The sequence below is a fragment of the Lepidochelys kempii genome, chromosome 3 (genome assembly GCF_965140285.1).
Source record: "Lepidochelys kempii isolate rLepKem1 chromosome 3, rLepKem1.hap1, whole genome shotgun sequence".
NCBI classification, from domain to species: Eukaryota; Metazoa; Chordata; order Testudines; family Cheloniidae; genus Lepidochelys; species Lepidochelys kempii.
The window spans coordinates 211,337,203-211,358,375 of NC_136382.1; the positions used below are offsets into that span (position 1 = coordinate 211,337,203).

Genomic DNA, 21,173 nt, shown 5'->3' on the forward strand with positions numbered 1-21,173 from the left:
CTCTTTTGGCCAGGTGCCCACTCACTTCCTTTTACCTATGCATCGCAGTGAGACTTTTTAACCCTTTACAGGTAGAGCAAGTAGAAAACAGCTACCAAGAGGGATTTTATAGCTACTGGCTGGCTGGGTGTCCATAAAAGGGAGCTCCCCCCATCCCTTTGTTTATTACACTTGCCTACACAGAGACATTTTTTCATACAGTTTTCCAGGGGCTGCCTAAATCACCCAGCTGGGAAGGGAGGAGGATTGGCTGGAGGCGAAAAGATGGGGGTGGTGGTGGAGGAGCAGGGATGGGGAGGGAAAGAAGCCAAGGACGAGAGCAGGGTGGGGGTGAGAGGGGGCAGTGAAAGAGAGAGGGGACGGTGTGGGGGGTATGTGGGGTGGTTGGGGATGCAGGGGGAGGCAGAAGGCTACAGGTGCATGAGGATGGTGGGGCACAGGTATATAGGGACATAATGGGAGTGCAGGAGTGTATGGAGGTGAATGGGATGCAGGGAGTGAGGGACACTGGGGTGGCGGCTCTGGGAGGGGGAGAGGATGAGTGGGAGAGGGTACCGGGCTGGGATGGGTAGGTGTCGGGAGAAGGATGGGATGGGACAGGGGAGGGATGCAATGATGGGGGGGTGGAGGTGCAGGGGGGTTGGGACGGGGAAGGATGCAGTGAGGGGGATGGAGGTGCAGCCCCATTCCCAGCACTCGGAGACGGGGATACACATAGATTGATGGCGATGGGGCAACAGACAGACCGTGTTTCGCTGCAGGGCACGCTCCACAGCTCGAGCCTAGCTACGCGAGGAGGAGAAAGCCGGGCAGCAGCGGGAGAGGTGCGTGCCATGTGACCCCTCAACAGCTGCCTGCTGAGCCCTCGCAAGTTGCGCTCACACCAGTTCCTCCCCTTCTCTGACCCAGCCAATAGGAGATGCAATTGTGGGCGGGGGATGGGGCAGCTGGCGGACCCCCCTGGCCACCCCTAAGGCTAGGAGCCGGACATGCCGGCTGCTTCCCGGCCTGGGAGCCACGTGGCGCGGTGGCAAGCAGGGAGCCTGCCAGCCCCGCTGCGCAGCGCTGCAAGCCGGACAGTCAAGGGCCCAGTCAGTGGTGCTGACCAGAGCCGCCAGGATCCCTTTTTGACCGGGTGTTCTGGTCCAAAACTGGATACCTGGTCCCCCTACCATGCTCCCAAGCAGCTCGTCAAAGTTCAGGGCCCTGGGGATGGTCCAGTGGGAAATAGAAATTGGGGATAAAACTGCATCAGTGAAATACCTGACTTATTTACAAAGAACATACGAAGTCCTGTCTCTCTGAACTCTGAAGGAACCAGGAACAAAGGGAGCAGTCTCTCCCTCAGTCTCCATGTGACTGAGTGGTAGGAGTGAGCTGGCAGGTTATTTCCCATTCTGATTAACTTGTAACCAGAAGACGCTTGAAAATTGTAAATTGCTAATTTATGGTATTTGATCAAATAAAGTACAATGGTGTTGCCACCCACTCACTCCTTTGAGCATCACTGTGGGTCCCTGTATGTATGGGTGGGGAACACAAAGAGCATGAATGAATTACTGACGATAATGTTAGATAAGCAGATGAACCCAGACCCTCCTAAAAACGAATCATAGAACTAAATCAGAATATCAACTCCTTTAATGTTACAAAAGCCACAGTCTCCATCACCACTTCCTCGCCAAGCTACAAATCAGAGCACATTTGCTAATCACAAACAGTTCTCTTAGTGTCAGCAGTGTAGAACAGAACGTTAGAATTCTCTATGACATTCTATAGGATGGATCCAAAAATCTAGAGAAAGGTTATCATTTTCTATTAAATTGGAAAAGTTTTGAGAGTAATTTCTATAGAATGGTGTTACATTTCTATAGAACCTTATTGATTTAATCCCTATGCAATGATATAGGACTTTTCCATAAGGGTTGTCCCGAATACGGGCCCTGATTTAATAAAGCGCTTAAACCCCACTGGAGTCTATGGCATTTAAGGATGTGCACAGGGGCTCTGCTGAATAGGGATGGAATTACTGTGATTGTTCCCAGGAGGCAGGGGGTGCCCAGGATGTGAGGCACCTCACTACCACCTGCCCTTAGTGTGAGAAAATCTTGTCTGTGCCTTCTGGGGGTCAGTTCCCTGACTCCATCAGCCGTGGGCAACTCAAGCACTCCCCTCTCAGCCCACGTGGGCACTACTGTCCCTCCTGCAGGTCAGTGATAGGCACAGTCCAACTCCTGAGCCCTCCAAGCATCCTCCTACAGTGCCCAGCACCCGTGCCACTCCCAGCATTGCCAGACCCGCTGTTCCCCCAGGAATGGCACACCCCAGCTTATCAGTGTCACCTCAGTATTGTGACCCTTAGCTCCATTTCACGCACAGCACTTACAATCATTTTTAGTGAAAACAAGAATAAGTTTATTTAACAAAGTATGGAGATGGGAGAAGAAGCAAGTCAGATTAATAGAAAGAAAGGGTTACATATAAAATAAAATCATAACATACATTCTAGAGCCTAAGCTTAACTAACAAGAGGCCCTCTTGTCTGTAATAAGGTCCTGCTTCCCCATAGCCCTTCTCACAGCATTTGTCAGGCAGGATGGCTCAGACCCTCCTTTCATAAGAACAAACCTTGTTCTGGCAGCATGTCTCCCTGGATGAAGGATGCCCAGGCATCTCTCTGCACCTCTAGATCTATTAGACCAGTCCTTTGTTCTTCACTTGTAAACAGGGTTCCCAAACCCCCAGCTGTTCATCTCTTCCTGTTAACTTTCCTCCTAAAGTCCCCCACAGTCTCTTCATTAGCATTTGACTTAGTATGGAAACAGATTTCTGTTGCAAGACACACTACACAATGATTGGCCAGGGAGTTAAGTGTCTCGCACCTCCTGTATGGTGGAATCTGTCTCAAGCCACACTACCTCTGGGTGAACTGCCTTTAATTTTAAGGCTCCAAAAATATCATTTTGAATGTATGCACATCTCCTTCCATATAACCGCACACACGTTTCTCATGATGACCAGTGTGACACAGACCTCAGCAGAGCCCTGACATGACGCTCTTTGGTGAACTAGACTGTAAATACGAGGCCCAGGGGATCCCTGTAGCCCTGATGTACCCTTGTGCCCTCTGCCTGTGTCAGGGTTCCTTCCCCTGAACTCTACAGGGGGACCCGCATGAAAGACCCCCTAAGCTTATTCTTACCAGCTTAGGTTAAAAACTTCCCCAAGGTACAAACTTTGCCTTGTCCTTGAACAGTATGCAGCCACCACCAAGTGTTTCAAACAAAGAGCAGGGAAAGAGACCGCTTGGAGACATCTTCCCCCAAAATATCCCCCCAAGCCCTACACACCCCCTTTCCTGGGGAGGCTTGAGAATAATATCCTAACCAATTGGTTACAAAATCATCACAGACCCAAACCCCCGGATCTTGGAACCATGGAAAAATCAGTCAGGTTCTTAAAAGAAGGATTTTATTAAAAAAAAAAAAGAAAGGTAAAAATCATCTCTGTAAAATCAGGATGGAAAATACTTTACAGGGATTCAGATTCAAAACACAGAGGATCCCCCTCTGGGCAAAACCTTCAAGTTACAGAAAACAGGAATAAACTTCCCTCTTAACACAGGGAAAATTCACATAAAACAAAAGATAAACTAATCCGCCTTGCCCAGCTTACCTATACTGGTTGCAATATTGGAGACTTGGATAGGATGGGTTGGAGAAGATGGATTTCTGTCTGGCCGCTCTCAGTCCCAAGCGAGAACAACCACTAAGCCCTGGTCTACACTAGGAGTTGAGGTTGAATTTAGCTGCGTTAAATTGATTTAACCCTGCATCCATCCACATGACGAAGCACTTTTTTTTTACTTAAAGGGCTCTTAAAATCTATTTCCTTACTCCACCCCCGACAAGGGGATTAGCGCTGAAATCAGCCTTGCCGGGTTGAATTTGATGGACTGTGGACGCAATTAGATGGTATTGGCCTCCGGGAGCTATACCAGAGTGCTCCATTGTGACCGGTCTGGGCAGCACTCTCAACTCAGATGCACTGGCCAGGTAGACAGGAAAAAGCCCACAAACTTTTGAATTTCAATTTCCTGATTGGCCAGCGTGGCAAGCTGCAGGTGACCATGCAGAGCTCATCAGCAGAGGTGACCATGATGGAGTCCCAGAATCGCAAAAGAGCTCCAGCATGGACCGAACGGGAGGTACGGGATCTGATCGCTGTATGGGGAGAGGAATCCGTTCTATCAGAACTCCATTCCAGTTTTCGAAATGCCAAAATCTTTGTCAAAATCTCCCAGGGCATGAAGGGCAGAGGCCATAACAGGGACCCGAAGCAGTGCTGCGTGAAACTGAAGGAGCTGAGGCAAGCCTACCAGAAAACCAGAGAGGCGAACGGCCGCTCCGGGTCAGAGCCCCAAGCATGCCGCTTCTATGATGAGCTGCATGCCATTTTAGGGGGTTCAGCCACCACTACCCCAGCCGTGTTATTTGACTCCTTCAATGGAGATGGAGGCAACACGGAAGCAGGTTTTGGGGATGAGGAAGATGATGATGATGAGGTTGTAGATAGCTCACAGCAAGCAAGCGGAGAAACTGGTTTTCCCGACAGCCAGGAACTGTTTCTCACCCTGGACCTGGAGCCAGTACCCCCCGAACCCACCCAAGGCTGCCTCCCGGACCCGCCAGGCGGAGAAGGGACCTCTGGTGAGTGTACATTTTAAAATACTATACATGATTTAAAAGCAAGCATGTTTAATGATTAATTTGCCCTGGCATTCGCCGCTCTTCTGGATGTACTCCCAAAGCCTTTGCAAAAGGTTTCTGGGAAGGGCAGCCTTATTCCGTCCACCATGGTAGGACACTTTACCACTGCAGGCCAGTAGCATGTACTCGGGAATCATTGTAGAACAAAGCATTGCAGTGTATGTTTGCTGGCGTTCAAACAACATCCGTTGTTTATCTCTTTGTTTTATCCTCAGGAGAGTGATATCATTCATGGTCACCTGGTTGAAATAGGGTGCTTTTCTTAAGGGGACATTCAGAGGTGCCCATTCCTGCTGGGCTGTTTGCCTGTGGCTGAACAGAAATGTTCCCCGCTGTTAGCCACGGGGAGGGGTGAGGGGCTAGCCACGTGGTGGGGGGAGGCAAAATGCGACCTTGGAATGAAAGCATATGTGCTATGTATGTAATGTTAACAGCAAGGTTTACCGTGAAAGAGTGTACCCATTGTTCTATAAAATGTGTGTGAACTCAAAACCCTGGGTTTAGCAGGCCAATGCTCAACCCACTGATCTATCCCTCCCTCTGGTATTTCAGGCAGGACTGAATCTCCATTCAAGGTGCCCCTGACAGACCTCACCAAAACGATTGTCGGCCATTGATTTCATAGAGGGAGGGAGGGGGGAAGCAAATGAATACAAAACAAATCTGGTCTATTTCTTGTTTTGATCCACTCCATCTATCTTTTACATCTTTGGCTGGCAGCAGACGGTGCAGTAGGACTGCAAGCCATCCACATCTCCTGCCTGCCCTGCAGAAGATGGTACAATAGGACTGCTGGCAGGACTAAAGAGAATGACCTGGTTGAGTCACTCCTATTTTAGGTTTCAGAGTAAGTGAGCTGTAGCTCATGAAAGCTTATGCTCAAATAAATTGAATAGTCTCTAAGGTGCCACAAGTACTCCTTTTCTTTTTACTCCTATTTTAGTCCCTGTACCCATGTCTGCCCAGGCGCTCCTGACCGACCTTACTGAGGCGGCCAGGAGCACCTCGGACATGATGAGGATGGTTTTTAGGCCTATTGTACCGTCTGCCGGCACAAGGCAATGGGTTGCTGCTGCTGTGTAGCAATGCCGTACCGCGTCTGCCAGCACCCAGGAGACATATGGTGACGGTTACCTGAGTGGGCTCCATGCTTGCCATGGTATGGCATCTGCACAGGTAACTCAGGAAAAAAGGCGTGAAACGATTGTCTGCCATTGCTTTCACAGAGGGAGGGAGGGCCTGATGACATGTACCCAGAACCACCCGAGACAATGTTTTAGCCCCATCAGGCATTGGGATCTCAACCCAGAATTCCAGTGGGCAGCGGAGACTGTGGGAACTGTGGGATAGCTACCCACAGTGCAACGCTCTGGAAGTCGATGCTTGCCTCGGTACTGTGGAAGCACTCCGCTGAGTGAATGCACTTAGAGCATTTTGTGTGGGAACACACACAATTGACTATATAAAAACGATTTCTAAAAAAAGACTTCTATAAATTCGACCTAATTCCGTAGTGTAGACATACAACAAAGAGCACAAACAAAAGCCTCCCCCCCACACAAGATTTGAAAGTACCTTGTCCCCTTATTGGTCATTTAGGTCAGGTGCCACCCAGGTTAGTTGAGCTTCTTAACCCTTTACAGGTAACAGGATGTTGCCTCTGGGCAGGAGGGATTTTATAGCACTGTATACAGAAAGGTGGTTACCCTTCCCTTTATATTTTTGACACCTGTTGTCATGAAGAGCTCCTTAGGTCACAGTTACTCACATGTTTCAGAGTAACAGCCGTGTTAGTCTGTATTCGCAAAAAGAAAAGGAGTACTTGTGGCACCTTAGAGACTAACCAATTTATTAGAGCATGAGCTTTCGTGAGCTACAGCTCACTTCATCAGATGCATATCGTGGAAACTGCAGCAGACTTTATATATACACAGAGAATATGAAACAATACCTCCTCCCACCCACTGTCCTGCTGGATAAGCTTACCAGCAGGACAGTGGGGTGGGAGGAGGTATTGTTTCATATTCTCTGTGTATATATAAAGCCTGCTGCAGTTTCCACGATATGCATCTGAGGAAGTGAGCTGTAGCTCACGAAAGCTTATGCTCTAATAAATTGGTTAGTCTCTAAGGTGCCACAAGTACTTCAGTTACTCACATGTTTATGGTTAACCTCACACTTACATGCTTTGTTGAATTGGGACCTTGGTGTGTGGAGGTGGAGTGGGGAGCTGAGCAAACACTGGCTGAGCTCTGTCGGTCTCCTGCTGCCAGTCCACATCCCTTGGCTGTGGACACCCAGCCACAGCGCTTGACTAATCCCAATTCAGTGCTGGCCTCAAACCTGCCCCCACTGTGTAACTCTCATCTCCCATGGAGCCCACTCAAGCTTCATCCCCCTTCTTAGTGCCTGACTCGGGGAAAGACTCCCATTGATTTAATGGGCTCTGGTTCAGGTCCTTCATGAGGAAGGGCTGGGTCTCAGAATGGGATAACAAGAACAAATCCCCAGTTATGCCAGCCATACTGCTAACACCATCCTCTGGAAACAACCCACACCCCAGAGCTGAGCTACCTCCTCCCACATACTCCCCAAATGCCTACCGTATCAAAGCCAACAGCCTTCTCATTCCAGGGTATCCAAACAAATAGCCTCACAACCCCCCCTTCTGCACAAACAACCCAAACGAGCAGGTCTCTGTGGTAGGGCGTATACCTACCTTTCAGTGCACTCCCAAGGGGACCCCACAGCCCTGCCTTCTGCTGCCCCACTCAGAGGCCCCACCCTGAGCCAGGCAGTCTGTTCAGAATCAGATCAGGGAGACAGTCAGCCGCGAGGGGCTGTCAGTCACAAGGGAGTGAGAGGCAGGGGCTTTGCCAGCAGCCAGGACAGGGAGCTCTGGGGAAACAGGAGCTGCCCTGGTTATTGGTGTGGAGTTCACTGACGGGACGCTGCATGGCCAAGGACTGTGGGTGAGTTTGAGTTTTGAGGGGTAAAGCAGAGCTTCCTAATACCCAGAGAGGGATGTTTGTGTTTGATCCGGTGCCTCTTGTGACCAGTCTTTTTAGTCACTTGGGCCATGGTTCTGCCACCATTATAAATAAACAGAGAGCAGGATCTCCTCCACAGTCTGCTGTGCAGACGCTACGCCCCTCCCTTCCTGCTCACCCGCACACGGCACCTCACTAACCGGAACACAGCACTTCCCCTTCCCGGCTGAGTGCTGGGGCCTGACGTGAGCGCTACCCAGGCGGGGATGGGCTGCCCCAGACAGGGGCCTGTGGGTTTGAAAGGGTTCTCTTCCCACCGGCTTGTTGGAGATAAATGGCAGGAAGTCTGCAGCCTCAGGTTGTGATGTTAATGAAGTTAGGGGACGATCTGCTGGCTGCCATAATAATACCCTGCACACATTGCTCTTCCTCCAGCATCACCACTCAGTGAATCTCTGTTTGTGTTACCATAGCGACTGCAGCAGCAACATCTGCAGGCCACTCCTGATCATGGGGCTGCCTGTCATCACGGTTACATTGGCCAGCTGGCCACCATGCCCGCTCCCCAGAGGCTTCTCCTGCCTGCAGGAGGATCCCTTGCTTCTGCAGTTTTGCTTTTGCCTGGTTACCTAGTTGCTCCAGCCAACATGCTTGATTGTTCTCATCTATATCAGCTCACAGCCCAACCCATTGGTTCCTCTCCCCTACCTGTGTTTTGCCAGTATCTGTCCTCATCTCTCAGCACACAGCTCTTCTCTGTACCACTTTCTCCTCCTCCCTCCATCCCTTTTCCCCCCTCTCCTTCCAAATCTCCTTCTCTCTTGCCCAAACAAGTCTACAGCCCCCTCCCTTTCTCCTACTGTCAGGGACCCAGGGCTGAACAGACCCAGCTCATTGCCCTCAGCTGATTCAGCTAATAAACCTGGCCTCCTGATTGGCTGAAGGCTCCTGCCCGCACATTCTCAAACCCTGCAGCAGGCCTGGCTTCTCAGTAGCATTTCATACCTGTGGCTATGGCCTTGGTCCTGATCCAGCTGATGCTCGGTTCTGACCCTTGGCTCTGACTCATTCGCTGGACTTGGTAACTTGACTCTTGAACTGGGCTCTGGTCACTAGGTCTGGCTGCCCTTGTTCCAACCAGCAGACCAGCTTCCTCTCCAGTCCTAACAAGGCCACGCACAGCCCCATCCATAATACTTCTGAGTCCTGGAAGTAGGACCTGTCCTTTTCTTTCTGTTCATAGAGCTAAATCTATCTCTTTCACACACAGACATGCACCCCAGCCCCCTTCACCTTCCAGTGCATTCAAGATACTGCTGCTCTGGTTGTTTCCCTGGCTCATTGCTTGTCTGTGCAACTCAGCACCAATTACTGCCTCACCGTCACCTTAGACTCTAGCCCTCCCCAGGGATCTGCAAGTCTTTGATTGGTGAAGTGACAGAGTCAGTGCAATGGGGCCGGCCTTTAAGGCCCAGATGTCTGTCTGTGTTGCAACCAGCTCCATACTTCCTTCCATGCTGTGTACTATGCATGGGATGTCCTCCTGGAATTAACCCGTGAGGCTACTGCCCTCTTTCTTCAAACCCCAGACTTCTGTTATGTTTACAGGCAATAGGTAGGGCTAGTAGGATATTTTCCATCACAACTGGTTTTTGACAGAAAATGAAACAACCTTTTTCCCCCTGCAAAAAGTGTCTTTCCCATGGAAAATTTTGACTTTTCATCAAGAAACCAAATCCCCACACTTTTCAGTTTCAATGAGAAGTTGAAGATTTCCATGGAAAATTTCAGCAAAAACTATTTTCTTTTAACTCTTTTCAAAATTCTCTATGAACACTCTTTCCCCCATCTTCTGTCCAGCTCTAGTAATATGGCAAGTGGGGAAAGCTGTATTTATTTCATATTCTTCTAATGCTCCTCTAGGTATATGGGGCCCATCATGCTGCAAAGTAGTGACCTATGTAACTACATGATCTTAGTTTTGTATCCTTGTTAGGGGGCTTATTCCTTCACCCACTTACTTCCCTGGTCCTTCTCGCATGAACAGAGAGCAACAATACCTGAAGTCCAAAGGTGCAAACAATTCAATGTTTATTGGGGTGAACTTCCAGCAGGCATGATTCCAGTTTCCTTCCTTAGTGTCCCCCTTCCCAGCTCTGACACCACAGGGTCTTACCTGTGGCCCTGTTCCCATTCCCCCCCTTAGCAAAACATGATTCCAGTTTCTCCACCCCCATTCCCTGTTCCCATTCCCGCCCTTAGCAAAACATAATTTCAAGTCCCCCCGCACACTTCCTGATTGACTGCAGATATAGTAAAACTTGAGTTCTGCTTAGCTATACCTTAACCAGTCATTTTACTGAAATTTAACTAACCAATCTTAACATATTGTAACATGATTATTTAACCAATTATATCCCACCACCTTAATTAGTTGACACCCAGCAAAATTAATTATACAGCAGACAGAAACAATCACAGAATCAGACAAAGATTATACAGACAAACAATAGGGAAATGGGGACTACAGTGATAGAACAAACACAGAAATGAGGATTTCACATCCCAGCTATTGATAAGTGAGTTCTTGCCAGACAGGATGCTATCAAACTAGGTTTCCTTTTACATCTTCTAGGCTCTTCCCTTTCTCTGAAGGTGATAGGAATACAGTCCTGTTCTGATAATGCCTAACAGCCCAATAGCACCTGATTTCAATGTGACTAGTTTGGAATGTGAGGAGGTGACCGGTCGCTTCCCAGCTTATGGCTGCTTCTGGTGCTTACCCAGAGGCCTTACCTAAGAACAGGGCCTCAGACTGTCACAGTGAGAAAATGCCTTATACAGGCAGTAATTTTGATTCTTTCTTTTATATTTCTGTAACTATCTAAATGATAAACATACACCTAAATTCTTAAAGTATAGGCCTTTGCAGACAGGCCTGAATATCTATATCCTAACAATCCTCATTGTCCTTCCCTCCTCTTGATAAAGACACAAGTGAATGTGACAGGCAAGTTAGGTGTTTGCGGCAGGAACTGTCTACCTGTGCACTGATACAGCACCTAGCACAATGGGACCTCCAATCTGACTGGAACCACAAGGCATCTCCTATTACAAAGGATAAATCATCATGATAATGTAAATGCAAAAATATCAACACTGTGACTTACCAAAATCGTCTCTCCCATCCATTTCCAAATGTGTAGCAGATGTTACTGCTTGTTATAAAGACTGTCAGTGTCCATGCTTCACAGATAATCAAGTTTATAAATTTAATAAAATCAATAACAAGACGTTAATTGCCAAAAGCCTCTGTTTTTCATACTGATTTTATTTTGATTTACTCAATGCTACAATCCAGCCACACCTGCTTGACTTTAAGTTGGGACTGCACAAGTGATATTTTAAAGAACACAAATGCTGAAAACAATGGAATCTACTAGCTAAGGTCCTGATCCTGCAACCCGTGTGAATGGCCCTTTTGCTTTACTCCCATGCATAGCCCCATTGAACTCAGAGGAGCTACTCATGTGAGTAAAGTGATGCAGGTGTTACAGGATTGGGACCTAGGGATATTTGAACACTTATTTTACTCCCTTAATGTCATACTTCCTAGAAATACCAAGCTGTTGACCTGCATGGTACTTAAATAATGCATGGCAAATACTGCCATGATATGGGAGAAGAGTATATCTTGTCTCTCCAGAGATCTCAACTTCAAAGGAGTTAAAAGCACGGTTGCCAATTCTCGTGGTTTTATTGTGAGACTCATGATATTTAGTATGTTTCTTAATTTCCAGGTCCTGGAGTCCTGTGATTAAATGGGAAATTCAGCTTTCATTTAAAAATTAAGTTTCCAGCCTTTAATGGTGGAGAATACCTTGAGAATGTGATCCTTTAAAGGCACAAACCCAGAAGGCAAACAAAAAAACCCCCCTAAACATTTATTATCTTAATAAAACTCATGATTCTGAGGCCCTGACTCGTGATTTAGCATGAAAGGGGGTTGGCAGTACTGAAGGAAAGTGTCTCCAATGTGATTTCTAGTACATATCACTTCCAGGTCATCGTAGGTGACATGCAGCGGATACAGATTGCCTTTCTTCTCCAGCACAGACAAGTTATAATTGTTGCCAATGCTCACAATTCTACTCTGAAAAGAAAAGGAGGACTTGTGGCACCTTAGAGACTAACAAATTTATTTGAGCATAAGCTTTCGTGAGCTACAGCTCACTTTATTGGATGCATGCAGTGGAACATACAAGTGGGGGGATGAACATGAAACAATGGGTGTTACCATACACACTGTAACGAGAAAAGAAAAGGAGGACTTGTGGCACCTTAGAGACTAACCAATTTATTTGAGCATAAGCTTTCGTGAGCTACAGCTCACTTCATCGGATGCACTGTAACGAGAGTGATCAAGTAAGGTGAGCTGTTACCAGCAGGAGAGAGAAAAAACCTTTTGTAGGGATAATCAAGGTGGGCCATTTCCAGCAGTTGACAAGAACGCGTGAGGAACAGTGGCGGGGGGGGGGAGGGGAATAAACATGGGGAGATAGTTTTACTTTGTGTAATGGCACGTCCACTCCCAGTCATGATTCAAGCCTAATTTAATGGTGTCCAGTTTGCACATTAATTCCAATTCAGCAGTCTCTCCTTGGAGTCTGTTTTTGAAGTTTTTTTGTTGAAGAATTGCCACTTTTAGGTCTGTAATCGAGTGATCAGAGAGATTGAAGTGTTCCCCGACTGGTTTTTGAATGTTATAATTTTTGACATCTGATTTGTGTCCATTTATTCTTTTACGTAGAGACTGTCCAGTTTGGCCAATGTACATGGCAGAGGGGCATTGCTGGCACATGATGGCATATCTCACATTGGTAGATGTGCAGGTGAACGAGCCTCTGATAGTGTGGCTGATGTTATTAGGCCCTGTGATGGTGTCCCCTGAATAGATATGTGGACACAGTTGGCAATGTGCTTTGTTGCTAGGATAGGTTCCTGGGTCAGTGGTTCTGTTGTGTGGTTTGTGGTTGCTGGTGAGTATTTGCTTCAGGTTGGGGGGCTGTCTGTAGGCAAGGACTGGCCTGTCTCCCAAGATTTGTGAGAGTGTTGGGTCATCCTTCAGGATAGGTTGTAGATCCTTGATGATGCGTTGGAGAGGTTTTAGTTGGGGGCTGAAGGTGACGGCTAGTGGCGTTCTGTTATTTTCCTTGTTAGGCCTGTCCTGTAGTAGGTGACTTCTGGGAACTCTTCTGGCTCTATCAATCTGTTTCTTCACTTCTGCAGGTGGGTATTGTAGTTGTAAGAATGCTTGATAGAGATCTTATAGGTGTTTGTCTCTGCCTGAGGGGTTGGAGCAAATGCGGTTGTATTGTAGAGCTTGGCTGTAGACAATTTATTGTAGATAAGTTTCTCCCCCCCACCCCACTGTTCCTCACACATTCTTGTCAACTGCTGGAAATGGCCCACCTTGATTATCACTACAAAATGTCTCCCCCCACCCCCCTCTGCTGCTGCTGCTGCTGCTGCTGCTGCTAATAGCTCACCTTAAGTGATCACTCTCCTTACAGTGTGTATGGTAACACCCATTGTTGCATGTTCTCTGTGTATATAAATCTCCCCACTGTATTTTCTACTGCATGCATCCGATGAAGTGAGCTGTAGCTCATGAAAGCTTATGTTCAAATAAATTAGTTAGTCTCTAAGGTGCCACAAGTCCTCCTTTTCTTTTTGCAAATACAGACTAACATGGCTGCTACTCTGAATTCTGTTGTGGGTCTTGCCATATTTGGTGATTGTCTTAAATCCCCCAGCTGCCAGAGTCAGGTGCTTATGGGAGGTTTCAGAGGAACAGCCGTGGGAGAATCTCAGCTTCCTTTTAAAGCAACAGTAAGTTTCTAGTCCTCCTGATTGCAGAAAAAAAACTTTGAAATGTGATCTCAGTGTATCATAAAAACTCAAACACCAGAAGGGAAATAAAATGAGCCCACAATGTATTATTTTTTAAATCTAATGATTTTTAAGCCAGTCTGGTGATTTTGGGGGTCTGTGTCCAGATTTCTGAACCCTGGGGGTTGGCAATCCTGCATTTTGAAAGTCTCTCTTCCCTTTTATTCTAGCTCAGGTCTCAAAACTACAGGCCACAGCGTACAGCGCTCCCCCTCTTGGGGCCAGAAGCGTGGACTGTATATCCCAGCATGCAATCCTCCACCTGGAGCTGAACGGCTGGCTGCTCGTATGTCATATCAAAATCCAGCCTTGCGTGCTGGGCCCTGCAGTGTTCACCTGCTCGCTGAAACGGGATGGAGCAGCTGATAGTCCCGCTGTAGCTGAGGTTGCAGCTCAGTTTCTGATTAGCAGATTACTGGCTGGCTCCTTGCTTCAGAGGGGGGCCAGGAAAGGGTGCGGGGCAGGTTATCCCTGCCTGCTTCTCTGGCTTGGCCTGCTTGGGGGAGGATCATGTGATTTCCTGGCTCCAAGCCCTGCCCTGTTTGCAGTGTGTGTTTTCTTGCTGCTGTCTCTGCTCTCTGGATTTCCCCTCCTCAGCCCTCTGCTTACCTTGCTGTTGTGGTTTCTTGCTTGTGTTCCAGAGACGTCTGGCTGTGGGGAGCAATGACAGAGGTGACCAGAGAGGTATTTGGACACTTGCCCCAGAAGGGAGGAAGAGGAGGGGCTGTTGAAAAGTTCCTGCTGAAATCAGACAGTGTTAAAGTGGAGATTATCTCCTTAGGCTGTATAATCACTGCACTGGAAACCAAAGGCAGGGATGGAAACCTCTCCGACATTGTCCTGGGCTTTGATCGCTTGGAAGGTGGGTTTAAATCCATTTTTTCAAAGAAATATGCATTGACCTAGCTTCTTGGTTATTTTCTTTCTGATCCTTTTCTAAGGTACTTCTCACTAGGCCCCTGGTTCTCCATGGCCCTGCCCCCAGCGTAGTCCTCTGCTGTAGTCCAAACACTACCATATCCGAGTGGTGCTGTGTTCCATCCACCCACACTGCTGTGAGTGACTTCCTTATGTTCAAGGCAATGGAGAGGCTTCTATTTCAGTGAGTGAGTGTGTGTGTGTGGGGGGGGGTTTGCAGGTTGCCATTTGCTTCCGTGGAAGCAAGATCAGACCCATATTACACAAGAATCCCAACCACAAGAGAAGAAAAACTTCCTTCCCCAGCCCAGAAGGACTTTTGCTTCTTAGAACAAAGACTTTCAACACAGCACAGCATCTGGGTCTGTACAATTAGGAAAGAGACGACTAAGGGGGGGATATGACAGAGGTCTATAAAATCACAAAAAGAAAAGGAGTACTTGTGGCACCTTAGAGACTAACCAATTTATTTGAGCATCCGCAAATCCACTGATTCGCGGATGCTCAAATGAATTGGTTAGTCTCTAAGGTGCCACAAGTACTCCTTTTCTTTTTGCGAATACAGACTAACACGGCTGTTACTCTGAAACCTATAAAATCACACTGGATTTTATAGACCTGGACACCTCCCAGCTGCTGTCAGTTTTGTTTGATCTGGTGTACTTGCAGAAGCAATGGTGGCAATCAGGTCCACAGAAAACATGTCCCAAGACTGTAAACATACAAATACTCCTTCTAGAGCAAAAGTACAGTTTTAATGTCCTTTAACTCTTTTTGCTTTACCATCCATACCACTTCCTAGCCATTAAGGAAGAGTTATTTACCCCTTCACATAACACAAGAACCAAGGATTGCCAATGAAATTAACAGGCAGCAGGTTTAAAACAAACATAAGGAAGTATTTCTTTAAACAACACACAGTCATCCCATGGAACTTGTTGCCGGGGATGATGTGAAGGCCAGAAGTATAACTGGGTTCAAAAAAGAATTAGATAAATTCCTGGAGAACAGGTCCAGATGGTCAGGGTTGTAACCCCATGCTCTGGGTGTACCTAAATCTCCAACTGCCGGAAGCTGAGACTGGACAATAAAGGTGGAGGATTCAAAATTGCCCTGTTCTGTGCATTCCCTCTGAAGCTTCTGACACTGGCCAATGTCAGGGACAGGACACTGGGCTACATGGACCGCTGGCCTGACCCAGTAGAGTCATTCTTATGGCAATGATATACATTATTATAGTTTTGGTTACTATAGCAGCTAGAGGCCCCAATCAAGAATGAAGCCTTGAGAAGAAGGATGATCCGATGGTTAGGGAACCAAGCTGGCACTTAAGAGATCCTGGGTTAAGTTACCTGCTCTGCCACAAACTCCTTTTGTGACCTTGGGGAAGTCACTTAGCCTCTCTGTGCCTCAATTCCCCAACTGTACAAGGGGATAATCGTCCTGCCCTGCAGAGCTGTGAGAATAAATGCAACAGCATGTGAAGTGCTCAGATATGGTGATGGGAGCCATAGGAGGACCTTAGATAAATTTTGCTAGGTGTGTACAACCACAAAATGGGATAGTCCCTGCCCAGTGTGTAACCTTTACCTCTAAGCACCCAAGTGTCTCTCTGTCGGTTGCACTGGGGGAGTTGCTCCTGATTTACACACCTATGCAAGCGAGATCAGAGTCAGGCTTGCGAAACTTGAAAATGGAGCAGGGGCCATGTTTTTGTTCTGTTTGTACAGCATGCAGCACGGAAGGGTTCTGGTCCATGGCTAGGGCTCCTAGGCACTAGGGTCATACAGATAATTAATAACACTGTGAATGTTGCAAAAAGAAAAGGAGGACTTGTGGCACCTTAGAGACTAACCAATTTATTTGAGCATAAGCTTTCGTGAGCTACAGCTCACTTCCTCAGATGCAGCTCACGAAAGCTCATGCTCAAATAAATTGGTTAGTCTCTGAGGTGCCACAAGTCCTCCTTGTCTTTTTGCGAATACAGACTAACACGGCTGCTACTCTGAAACCTGTCAGTGTTGTCAATCCCCAGCTGCAGAGCGGGGTGCTGGGGATGGAGAGGCTGGGGACTTATGGATCAGTTCAGGGCGGGTGTGTGCAGGGCAGTCTGTGTGAGGGCTGGCAACCTTGGTGCAGCCGAGCAGGCGGGGTTGGTGGACAAGAGGCGGGAATGGGCATGCAGTGAGTGCAGAGTCAGGAAGACCCATGAAGTGAAGAGAAGTAGTTTGACCCCAATGTGGAGAAAGAGGGGAACAGGTGGAGAGGCTTCGGGGGGTGGGGGAGGGCAGACAGAGTAAGTGATCCAAGCAGTTGTGCTTTGTATGGAGAGGAGGGACAGCGATGTCGATGGTAGGGGCCTGAGAGGACAAGCCTGTATGTTCAGGGCTCCGGGAGCGAGGGATGTGAGTGGACCTTTCTGACTAGCACCTTACTAGAGGGGAGCTAACAGGCCCGTCTGTTACTCTGCTGAGTCTAGTTCTTAAAACCATTTAGTTCCTGATTCTGCCCATCTTGGCCACTGAAATGGATGGGATTCCTCAGGCTAGGGGTTACTCTGCGTTACGCTGAGCTGGGCCTTTGGAAAGCCCATGAAATAAGGCTTGATGGGGAATGGCTGCCTTGAGGTCATTGTATCCCTAGACAGATCTGAGCGAGGCACGCAGCACGGATGAGTGCCCTGAGTCCTGCAACAAGCAGCCGCTCAGTTACCGCCTGACTGCAAATAGGTGCTTTCTTCCTGTTTTTAAGGCAAATTATACGAGCCACTTGGAGCACCATGGGGTGACAGCTGAGAGTAGAATGCCCCAGCTGTCACATTGGGACCATGTTCCTGCCTCTTCCGAAGACTGAGGAAGCACTCCGAATGCTCGCTTAGCTCCAGAAGGGAACACAGACTTGCTGGCAGCTCTGTGGCAGACACACATCAGACTGCTTTTATTTCATGCATTCCCTCCTTGCTATCTCACAAATTTGCATGAAAGTAGGCATCCAAATTCTGCTTTCCATTCTCAATGGAGAATCTGAGAGCAGAGCAGAGACCATGTATTAATCTGGCCTTTTGCCCGAGGAATGGAGTTGATTTGGATGAATGGGTTCGGTATCTCTGGTTAATAGGGTGCGTGTGTTGCTATCGTACAGCACTAATTTGTTTCTGTGTAGGCTGTAATTTTCAAACCTCTCTAAAATCAACATGCCTAGTTAGAATGGCTCAAAAATTGGCCTGTCAGTTCAGAATCTGGGTAAAGTCTGGGGTGAAAATTTGGTGACAGTGGATGACCGTGTTCTCTAGACTAGAGTACAGACCCTCCCAGCCCTTCACCAAAAGGAAAAAGACCTGTTTTTTAAGTGTCAGCCATCTCATAATGCACAGATATGGACCAGACAGGGGGCTCTATCCCCATGAAGCCCCCATCGCTACACTGCCCTTGCTGAGACCTAGCATCAGAACTCCTGCAAGCTATTGGAGTTTGCTTTGTGAGCTCAGCTGCTGTGAGCCGTGTTCTTCTCCTGCAGCAGTGAGAGATTTGTTAGGGAGACCATCCCACGTAATATACCACAGGGGAAGGGGAACTGAATTGGGAGCTAGAAACCGTGAATTAAAATTTCTTCCTGTGACTGTGGGGAATATTTCTATGCATTTCATCGCTCTTAATAGTAACCCAGGCTGCCTATATCCCTGTCCTGATGGGAGATGACAGTCCTTCCTCTATTTAGCAAATAAGCAGCTGCTCAAGGGCCTTTCAGCCAAAGCCAGGAATAGATCCAGTCTCTAAAGACTGGCCCAAGACTCCTCTCCTCAGAAATGCCGCCCTTTTAAGTGACTCTGCCAAGGTGACTTGCCCTAGGCAGCAACAGAGTGTACATATATTGATGGTGACTAGGGCAGGGCCTGCAAGCAGCAAAAAGACAGTCTTGTGGCTGTGGCAGTGTACTGGGGCTCAGGAGATCTAGTGTCTGTCCTGGGCTCTCCCACAGCCTGCCTCTGGGATGCTGAGCAAGCCTCTTACAGCAGCATGGTTTGGAGGTGACCGCCTGGCTGAGATCTGCGTAGAGAATGCCTCACCTCCATTTAGCAGGAAGGATTGCCTTGTGGCTAATGCATCAGCCTACTGCTGCAGGTGGCTACAGTGGATGGGAAGTGTCACCTTAGCTCTCCATTTTCTGGCTTTTTAACATGTACATCTTGTTTAGATAACTGTTCTTGTAAAGGGACCGTAAACTCCACAGTTCCCTGTTCTGCAGCCATGAGTTTTGAAACTCCTGAGGAATGAAACTCTCCCATTCTGGAAGGGCACGAGGAGTTCAGGGTAGTTGTTAGGTGTGATGGAAATGGTTGTGCACCTCCAAAATGCGCAACTGGGGATGCCTTCTAGAACTCAAATCAGTAAACAAATGGAGACTTGCAGACACCTTCTATGTTCTCATCTTAAATTAGGATCCTTGTCTTATTGCCAGGACTGTTTTTCCCCACCCAACCCTACTTTCTGAGCTCCATCTGCCTGGCCCTAGGGATCACAGTAAAACTGAACTTTGTTTTGAATGGTGACTCATTTATTTTGTTAGGTTATGTCAACAAACACCCCTATTTTGGAGCCACTATTGGGCGAGTTGCTAACAGAATTGCTAACGGGAAATTCACAGTGGAAGGAAAAGAGTATCAGTTGGCCCTCAACAACCCACCCAACAGCCTGCATGGAGGGAACAAAGGGTTTGACAAGGTAAATCTGATCATCATCAAACTGATTCTGATCTCCCTTGTTTTCAATCAGGGGCATCCTGTTAAAGCAAGAGGTTGATTTTAGTATGCTTTAGCCCTGTGTTATTGATGTTTGAGGACAAGCTTTCTGTACCTTGAAAGTTGACACTCTTTCCAAATGGCTTCCTTATCACGCTAATATCTCCTTGTTTTAGAATGATCCTTCAGCTCTGTACAATTAAAACACCCAATCCCTGCAATTTGCACCAAGCAGCTTTTACAGCTGGTAAGCTGCCCCTAATTAGGAATATTGTCTGCTGCAGAATTGGCCACTACAGCTAGTCTGGGGCTGGACTCTACCTGCTGGGTGACTGTGGAAAGCCATTTCTCCTTCCTGTGGTTCTGTTTCCCCTTGCTGTGGCAGGGACCTCTTCAGTTTTAATTTTAGCAAAGACATCTCTTATCCCAAATACTCATTATACGCTGGAGTCAAATGGACTCTAAAAAAACTAAACAAGGAGTTTTCAACAGTGTAAGTCTCTTTCTCAGTACTTGTCTACATTTGAAAACTGCCCAGTGTTTAAACTCAATTGGATGTGCTCAAGTTAAGAGTGCTGAGTAGACAAGTACTGGATGTGTCAGCCGTGTAATAGCTGTTAGCCATGACTAGCTGAGTGGTGTTGAGCAGAACCAGTTGTCATCTAGCTGGCCGCAGTGTTGTGGTCAGCATGAAGTCATCCTAGTCACAGGTTCCCAGGCAGGTTACTGTATAGCATTATGTCCTTTCTGGTTGGAGAGATGAATGGACTTTATGATAAGTCTGAAATATTTTCCTGAAATATCTTCCAAATATTTTCTATGAAACCCATTTTTTTCACACTTACAAATTTTGATTTTGTTGGCTCTGTTCTTTTCAGTTAGCTACAGAAAAACCTGTATATAGCATTAACAAAGTCTGCTCTCAGAGCTGGCTCATGTCCTCCAAAGTGCAGGAATTTGCAGCTTTGCATTGGGGACCCATGTTTAAAGATCAAGATAAAGTTTAATGCCAGGTATCCCCTTTTTTAAAAACACTCTTTGCCATTTTACCATACTTCCCATAGAAGTATCAGTGTCTTTTTTGTGACCTGTATTGGCTGCCTTTTAAAAGAACCATTTGTGTTTGATCACCACCTTGTTTTGTTATCTGTATATGTATTTTGTTCAGTTTCTAAAAATAAGTATACAAAACTTGGACTGTAAGCTCCTTGGGGTAGAGACTGTCTTTTTGTTCTGTGTCTGTACAGTGCCTGGCACAGTGGAGGCCTGATCTATCACCAGGGTTCCTAGGTGCAGTGGCAATGCAGATAGTATCATTTCCCGATATACACATGACCTCAATCACTCAGGCCCAGCCTCTTGTCTTTTGGGATGTTAGTAGAGGCTCGATCCTGCAGGGTGCCCAGCACTCTGGTCCTGATCCAGCAAAGTCCATAAGCACCAACTTAACTTAAAGCACATGAGCTGTCCCATTGAATTCAGCAGGACAACTTATATGCTTGAAGTTAAGTATGTGCTTAAGTGCCTGGCTAAATCAGGAATAGAGTACTCAGCGCCTCGCAGGATCAAGTCCAATTTCCCTAGGGCTTCACAGTGGTGCTGGAACAGTCTTTAGAGTGGGGGTACTGAGCTGTGCCTCCCCTCACCTGTGTCTGTGTCCCTCACCGCCCCCTTGAGCTGGGGCCAGGAGCAGGGCTGTGGCTTCGGGAGGGGAGAACGCAGACACGGTAAGAGGGCTGAGGCTGGAGTCACAGCTTTGGTGTGGAACCCCGGGCTGGAGTCAGGAGCGGAGCCCCACAGCCTGGA

The 21,173-nt window shown here is 47.5% G+C and overlaps 1 protein-coding gene across 1 annotated transcript in view; it reads left to right on the plus strand.

Moving 5' to 3' along the window:
• GALM (galactose mutarotase) overlaps positions 1-21,173 on the plus strand; it is an 84,014-nt gene that overhangs the window by 31,652 nt on the left and 31,189 nt on the right. Inside the window, exons 2-3 of the mRNA XM_073339971.2 lie at positions 14,353-14,573; positions 19,196-19,350. Of these exons, the coding sequence (XP_073196072.1) occupies positions 14,375-14,573; positions 19,196-19,350 (354 nt within the window). The 5' untranslated portion in view covers positions 14,353-14,374. The remainder of the gene's footprint in view (positions 1-14,352; positions 14,574-19,195; positions 19,351-21,173) is intronic.